Consider the following 8,698-nt stretch of genomic DNA (forward strand, 5'->3'; position numbering starts at 1 on the left):
AGTGAACCGATAAACTATTTTAAGAACACCTTACCGAAAATGACATAGAAAGAAATTGAAAAACCTAAATATTCGTTTACCCATTAAGGAAAATGCTTCTTACAGTGAATTTTCCACAAGAGTGGAAGGCACAAATGGTTTCAATGTTAATTGCATACATTTATTTAGGACATAAATATCACCAATCCTGTAAAAATTTCTTCTGAGAAAAGTTAACAAAGAAATCGTTTCCAAGTCATGTTTTTTATTTTTATAGCCCCAGCTGAAAATTTCATTTCAAGAGTGGAAAATGATAGTTGAAACTTTCTCATGAACATAGATGCAAACATCCTAAACAAAACATTAGTAAAACAAATTCAATGATAACAAAGTGGATAAAAAAGCAACCGCAGTCAGATTTATTCCAGAAATTCTAGATTGATTTAATAATTAATGTGTGAACATTAATCAAAGTGGGATGTGCATCCCTGATTTAAGACATAGAAGGATATAAAAAAACCTTTGATCACATCATAGCAAGAAAAATCTAGGCAAAATGAAAATCACATTTATTATATGCAATGAACTGAGAACAGAGGATTCATGAAAGCGTTCATGAGCTCACATCCACATAGGCGAGTAAAGAACTGTGGCAGTTTGCATGCCTGAGGGCAGGTGAGTACTTTGGCCAGCCACAGACTTGGAGACTGAAGGGATGAGGAGGAATCAGCCAGACCTTCAATGACAGTGCAGACTGCCTGGACAGGTAGAAATTTAGAAGAAACCCAAATTCAAGAACAAATCATTTCACCCAACAACAGCCTCCCAGGAATTTACCTAGAAATCAGCAGCAGATGAGGAGCTGGTCCAAAGAGAGAAATCACATAGTCCCACACATTCTCACAGTAAGTAGATCTGTGGGCCTTGCCTGTGTTGAATTCATAGGTTAAAAAAACAACATTTCAGCCTAACACTGAATTTCAAAAGCATAAAGCCTGTAGAAGAAAGAGGGGAGAATATCATTGTGACCTTGGATTGGGCAAAGATTTTTTGAAGTTGTTACCACATTAAACATTAAAGCAAAGATTGTTAAATTAGATTTCATTAAGATTACAATCTTTTGTTCATCAAAACATACAGCTAAGAGAGTGACAGGGCAAACTTCAGAATGGGACTGGGGGTACACCTTTAAAATATACAAATCTGACAAAGGATTCATGACAGATTACTATAAGAACAAATGAATAAGAAAAGTACAATCTAAGAATAAAGTTGGCAAAAGACCTGAAAAGACATTACACAACAGAGGATATGCAAATGGCTGATACATGTATATATTAAAATGCTCAACAGAAGAGGTCCAGAGTGATGAGAGTGAGAATTGCCTGATTACATCATTACAAAAACTGGTGTCTACCCCTGAATTCTATGGTGTCATCCTTTTCAAAAGCCATAGGTAAATAATTTCACCCACCAGAGTGCTGAGTGTCCAGGAATTCTTTAAACTAGTTCTTTCCATAGGTTGTCTTAGTATCCCTGAATGTTTGCAAACAGTTATGCTTTTACCAATTTATATTTCATGAACATTGAATTGGGTACCTAAAATAAAGAAGTGACAGAAGTAGCAGCAATGAACACCTTCTTGAGAGATATTACAAAGAAGGATGGCAGCTGTATTCCGAGCCTGCATCAGCCTGGGTGTCTCAGTGGATAATTTTATGCCCTGGAAATATCAGCTGGTTTGTTGAAAGAAAGCTCCACTGTGCCTAGGCGCCTCCCCACCAGCACTCCCCAGGAGATTTTCCTATTACTCAAATGCTTGTCTGGTAAGCCCTCAGAGTTCCTTCTCTGTTACCTGGATTGAGTCTCCTGGTGGCAAAATTGTGAAACAGAATTTTTTGGTCTAGTTTAGATTAGAAGGGAATAAAACTTTTCCAAGATGCCAGCATCACTATTTCCAAAGATTAAGATAATCCTCTGTAAAAGAGACCAAGTCTTCCAGAGAACGTGACCTGGGATATCAGTACTATCATCAATTGCATTTCAATTGAATACATGATGCTTTCCAAGATGCTAATTTATAAGATGACATTTTAAAAATATACTACTTAAATGGAGGAAAAAAAACCATAATCCATAGTTAGACTCCCTATGTAATGGGCAAAGAAGAAAAAAAGTGGAACTATGTTCTCCAGATATCCTAACCCAAAAATATACACATTTAACTTGAACCCAGTAGATTTTCATGAAAATTATATATTTTATTTTGTGATTCTACAAAATTATAAAATGGACCTTAATTAACTACTGACATTGTATATTTAAGGTAGTTCTTGACATAAAACAAGGCTAATGGACAACATAAACATCCATCTTGTTGTTCCCAAAACTGTTGTGTTGCAAATTCTGTACTCACATTGGATTTCTTTCAAATGAAGGATGTATTCTCACCATCAATTTTCTCATGACCTCTATCGCCTCCTTCTTCCTCAGGCTGTAGATTAGAGGGTTCAGCATGGGGATTACAAGTTATACTTACATCGGGAAAAATAGACTTTATAACAATAAGAGCAAAAAAAAGACAAAGACGGTCATCATATAATGAGAATGGCATCAACTCACTAAGAAGACATAGCAGCTCTAAATATATATGCACCCACCTCAGGAGCTTGCACATTCATAAAAATAATACTACTGGACTTAAGGAAAGAAATAAACAGCCACATCATGTAGCTGGGGACTTCAACACCCCACTGTCAGAACTAGACAGATCATCAAGGCACAAATTTGACAAAGGATCACTGGACTTAAGCGAGAAAATATATCAGCTTGTACTTACTACAAGGCACAGGAACAGAGGAAAGTGAAAGGTCTGTGAACTCTTAGCCTCGACTGGGCAGGATATATGACAAGAAAACTACTCAGCTGTAACATGGGCAGTATTGTTCTGGAAAAGGAAGGATGATCTAGATACTGAACCAAAGGTCCAGAAGATAGAGTCAATACACACAGAGCCAATTAATTATCATGGACTAGGACTAGGCCCTGAAAAAAAAATAGGAATTTGTATCAAGTTAGATTTTGGCAATGTTATGGGGCAATGATTGCTATGTGACTGCTATATTCACTCTTCATAAGCAAAAGTGTTGACAGAAGTTTGCTTACCCTTCTATCAACCAGGTCTGTTAGGTGCATAGAGAGCACGTGACTTGTCTCTTTAGTTCACATGTCTTCAAATTAAATTGTGGCAGGTAACTACTTTTGAAAAAGATATGAATACAACCTAGAATTTTCAGCAGATTATATATATTTTTCTTAATTATAAATTCAACTTAATTTTATTAAAGGTAATTCACTTTGAGCCTGTGATTTACTATTTGATACCTAAAACTCCACCCAGTACTAAAAATAGTTCCATACTGGGTAATGATGTATGATCAGCTATATTGGGACCATGGAAAATTTCCTTTTATTATTATCTCTATGGGACATTATTGTGTCAATTTCTACAAACTAACAGGTGTCATTAAGAAAATAATTATCTTCCAAGCTTTCTCTTTAGAATACCTCTAATCTCCTTGTTCCTGAGACTGTAGATGAGGGGGTTCAACATGGGAATCACCACCAGATACAACACAGACACCACCTTGTTCTGGTCAGATGAGAACCTGGACTTGAAGATCACATAAATGAATGTAAAGGTCCCATAGAACAGAGTGACCTCAGAGAGGTGGGAGGTACAGGTGGAGAAGGCCTGTGGTGCCCTCGGTGGAGCGCATTTTCAAGATGGTGATGAGGATGTGGATGTAGGAGATGGCTATGACAAACACAGTGCCACAATGACGGAGCCAGTAGACAGTGAGGGAACAGCTATGGGGACACTGATATCAAAACAGGAGAGTTGAATTAAAGGAAAAAAATCACAGAAAAAATGAGTGATTCTATTTGGTCCACAGAAAAATAAAGAAAAGAAGGAAAAGGTAAAGTAGAAAGTGTAAGAAAACCACCTGTGTAAGCCACTACAAATAACTGGACACAGCTCTGTGTGGACATTTTGGATGGATAAAGCAGTGGATTGTAGGTTGCCACAAAGCAATCAGATGCCATGGCAGCCAGAAGGAAACATTCAGCTGTGGCAACAAACACAGCTGAACTTGGCTGGATGGTGCATCCAAGGTGGGTGTATTTCTATTTCCCGGGAGTTTACAAGCATGTTGGGTGCGAGAGAAGAGGAATAGCCCATGTCAGTATAATATGTAAAACATATTCTGTTTTTTACATTATGCTTCCCTGAGTGCAATGATTCTTACAACTGGAAACGACACTTGCAGGGAGCCAAGAACTGTGCCTGATGTTACAAAAGATACTGGTTGCAATTAGGGTCATGAATTTCCAAGCTTGGATGGGGCCTCTATCTGTGCTGTCACTTGGGATCCTATGTGAAGATCTGTGAGGGCTACACTCACCAAAAGATGTCCGGTGTAACTCCTCAGGCATGATGAATTTGTCACTTATGAGGTTCTATGTGGGTGTCTTGCATACTATTTAGGCTTTTTTTGTTTCCTGTGATTGTATATGCTTTAAAATTATCTTTCATATTTTTAAACAAAGTAATATTATGATTTGTGTCTATTAATTCCCCTATCTTAAATCTTAATGATTCTATTTCCATTTTCTGCTATTCCCACTGGCTCTCATGTTTGGTATCTTATTCCTTTTGTAACAGTCATTATTTTTCACCGTATGCTACTTATTGTAGTTGAATAATTGGTAGTAGGAATAATAGAGGCTTGGATTGTTCGTTTGCTTATTCAGTTCACCTGTCCTTACCCATCACATCCAAGTTCAAGGCTTGAGATCCCTGGACCTCCAGGGCTGCTAATCTGTGCCAGGCTGGGTTACTTCAGGTTTCCCTTATCCTGAGGAAATATGTGAGGTGTATGGATCAGACTTCTGTGCTGGATGTGCCCTAGGCTTGGACTTGTGCCCCTCTCAACCCAAAAGAACACTAAATCCACAGCACAGGCTGGTAGCACTTTCTCACTTGTCAAATTCTCCCTTGGCAAAAGCATTTTCAAGTATCCGGTCTACTTCTCTGGGTTCTCACACTTTCTGGTGAGGCAATTCCTTATTATCCTGTAAGCTTCAAAGTGATATTTAAGATATCTAACACTCCATCATTTGATTTATTTGTACCCACCAGGCGATTGATTAAAATGACCAACCCTGCCATTGTTGGAACAGAAACCTCAAAGGTAAGTTACATACCTGAGAGTAGAAGCTTAGACTTGCACAACGATTCACAGGTATCACCATATTCGACATGAACCATCGTCACCTCCTGCAATTATTGCTCAGATGTTATGTTCCCAGTGACACCTGCAGTGACCACTTCCTGCCCCTGGCATAGCAACCTTCCATGCACGGCTCTACTTTTTTTTGTTCATAGCACTCATCACCTTCTAATACTCTGTTTTTACTTACTTATTAGTTTTATTGTCCGAACTCTATGCTAGAAGATAAATTTCATGAGGCCAAATATCTTTGACTGTTTGTCACTTGCATCTTCAAGAGCCAAGGACAGTGCTTGGATTATGAGTCACTCAATATATTATAATTTTTGAACATATGCAAGAGCAAATTGATGAAAGAAATGCTTAATTTCCTGTGGTTGTGTAGGCAAACAGCTAAGAATTTATGTCTGAAACACTAAGCAGAGGACAGGAAAGGGAAATAAATGTGGTAGCTGTCACCATGTGGAGGTTGATAAAGTCTTTCCAGGGGCCAGTCAAAATTTTAGGGGAGAGACAGTCAAGTCCCCTGGAGCTTTCTGAGTTAAGATGTGAGTGAGACCACAAACAAGGGTTTTCTCTACAGTCTCAATGACACCCTGTAATTGGATTGTCCTCCTGGAAATTATTGCTTATTTTTGTTTCACTCAGTCCTCAGGGAATTCAGGAATTCTGCTCATTCAGGCAAAATAAATCAATTATCATGACCTGACAGAGAAATTCACAGGACAGTTAGAGAGAAGTCTTCCTGTTCTCCTTTAGGAGCCCTGTAACTATGCCAGAACCAGAGGCCAGGAACACAGACCAGGATTTTATGGGTCCACAAAGCTCATTCCCAGTAGGTAAACTTTCCGCAAGAAGAATGTTTCCAACAATATTATTATTTGGTTCCACTTTGTCATTTTCTTTCACAATGTACTCAATCATCACTACAGTTATCAAGCTTATCTCAGGATAAGCTGACTTTGAAAATGGACACAGTCTAAGGGTTTAGAAGCATAATAACCTTAACTTATTGTAGAGAACAATGTGTGGGAAGAAATGAATAAAATGTGAGAGGATTTTAAGCAGATTAAGTATATTTTGATGTGAAACAATGTTGTCCTAATTATAAATTTATTTTATTAAAGAATATTTGCTGTGAGTTTTACTGATTTACTATTTGATATGAAAATCTAGCCCCTACATTTACTGAAAAGCTCCACACTGAGTAACGATGCATGAACAGATATATTTTAACCACAGACACTCGATTTCCTTTTACTATTAATATTTTATTAATGAGACATTATTGTTTCAAATTCTACAAAATAAAAGGTATCAGTAAGAAAATATTTTTCTTCCTAGCTCTCTCTTCAGAGCTTCCTTAATCTCCTTGTTCCTGAGACTGTAGATGAGGGGGTTCAACATGGGGATCACCACCATGTAGAACACAGACACCACCTTGTTCTGGTCAGTCGAGTAGCTGGACTTGGGCATCACATAAATGAATGTAATGGTCCCATAGAACAGAGTGACCGCAGTGAGGTGGGAGGTGCAGGTGGAGAAGGCTTTGTGGCGCCCCTCACTGGAGCGCATCTTCAGGATGGTGATGAGGATGTACATGTAGGAGATGGCTATGACAAACACAGTAACCAAAATGATGCAGCCAGCAGAAAATGAGGGAACAGCTGCGGGGACACTGGTATCAAAACAGGAGAGTTCAATTAAGGGAGCCAAATCACAGAAAAAATGATTGACTTGATTTTGGCCACAGAACGATAAAGAAAATAAGGAAAAGGTAAAGGAGCAAGCGTTAAGAAAACCACCCATATAAGCCACTACAAGTAACTGGACACAGACTTGTGTGGACATTTTGGTTGAATAAAGCAGCGGGTTGCAGATTGCCACAAAGCGGTCATATGCCATGACAGCCAGAAGGAAACATTCAGTTGTCCCAAAGAAAGCAGCTGAAAAAAGCTGGATGGCGCATCCAAGGTAGGAGATTGTATTTGTCTCCACCAGGAAGTTTACAAGCATGTTGGGGGTGACAGAAGATGAAATGCCTATGTCAGCAGAAGCCAAGTGGCTCAGAAAAAAATACATAGGGTGATGGAGCTGAGAGGAGATTCTGATTAGAATGATTGTGCTGAGGTTTCCAGATATGGTCACCAGGTAAAAACATAGCATGAGTACGAAGAGAATGTCATGAAGGACTGGATCATGTGTTAAGCCCAATAAAATGAACCCTGTCACAGCAGTGTGGTTCCCATCCACCCAGGAATCCATGAGACAAGGTACTGCTCCGAAAACGAACCTGTGATGCAAACAGTCCAATAGTTATACATTTGTCAGTTTCATTTTTGTTAGTACACATGGTCATTATAAAGATATTGAAGCACCATTATATTTTTATATGAAATGATGAATCTGTCTGTGCTGTTAAAATTATTTTTTCTCAAACACCAGAAAAATTCCCTTCAAATAATGTCCTTTTTTTGTCATATTGTTTCCAAAAAGGCAGTTAAAGTGGCTTTAAATTAAAAGTATAAAAAATATAAAGCAATGAGAATAACAAAGAAGATTGGCAGGTACATAAAAAAAGAAATATATGCATATAGAGCTTTTAAATAAAGACTTGAGTAATAGCTAACATTTATTACATGCTTACTAAATGATAAGCCTAGGGTTAAGAATTTTGTATACATAGTCTGATTCATTTTCCATAAAATAATGTTAGTTTCATTATTATTTTATAGATGCATACACTGAGTCTGAAAGTGGTTATGTATCTTATAAAAGGTTACATAGCAAATGTTGGAGTCAGAATATGAGCCCCAGGAAATCTGACTGCTTATTCCTTTAATAACTACACAGAAAATAAAATTAAATAATACCATGAAGTCCAACACACCTGGCAATAAGTGGATAACAGCTTATGCTTTAGGTCTTCTCGCATCTAATGTGTTAAAGAGGAAGTTGGTTAGTAACATATTTCACAATATCTATCAGTTAAATAAGAACATTTTTTAAAATGAAGAAAAAAATTATTTTTGACTCTATTATCAGAAAGTAATTTCAAATTACTATTATAAATAAGTTCACTTATTGTGAAAATTTATTAGATATCTTTAAAATATTTATAATTAAATACATTATTGTTTTATTTTTTTCAAATAGTTTGAGATATCAATGTAGTCAATATGCAAAAAACATGATTAATATTTAGCATGCTATAAAAATACACTTATTCAAATAAATCAAATAACTTCCTACTGTAACAACGTTTTCTAATTGGGGTTTTGCAGAATGAATAATAGCATTTTCAACATAATATAGAGATGAATAAAGTATAGTCTAAGAATTGAAGAAGGCATATCCAGCTAGTGGCCATGTTGACCCTCATCTCCTAGTTTTCTGACTTTATGTCGCAAGCTTTGTATAGTACG

At 37.2% G+C, this 8,698-nt stretch overlaps 1 protein-coding gene and 1 pseudogene across 1 annotated transcript; both read right to left on the reverse strand.

Annotated features, from left to right (window-relative positions):
* Positions 1-3,517: 3,517 nt before the first annotated feature.
* Positions 3,518-4,222, reverse strand: LOC138384892 (olfactory receptor 5P76-like; annotated as a pseudogene).
* Positions 4,223-6,590: 2,368 nt separating this feature from the next.
* Positions 6,591-7,538, reverse strand: LOC138384198 (olfactory receptor 5P76-like). Its single transcript, XM_069469506.1, has one exon. It carries the CDS (start codon positions 7,536-7,538, stop codon positions 6,591-6,593), a length of 948 nt encoding a protein of 315 aa, XP_069325607.1.
* Positions 7,539-8,698: the final 1,160 nt, after the last annotated feature.

Source organism: Eulemur rufifrons, chromosome 6 (genome assembly GCF_041146395.1).
Source record: "Eulemur rufifrons isolate Redbay chromosome 6, OSU_ERuf_1, whole genome shotgun sequence".
NCBI lineage: Eukaryota > Metazoa > Chordata > Mammalia > Primates > Lemuridae > Eulemur > Eulemur rufifrons.

Coding starts and splice junctions, on each gene's coding strand:
- LOC138384198 (XM_069469506.1), bottom strand. CDS start 7,538: ATGGATTCCTGGGTGGATGGGAACCACACTGCTGTGACAGGGTTCATT.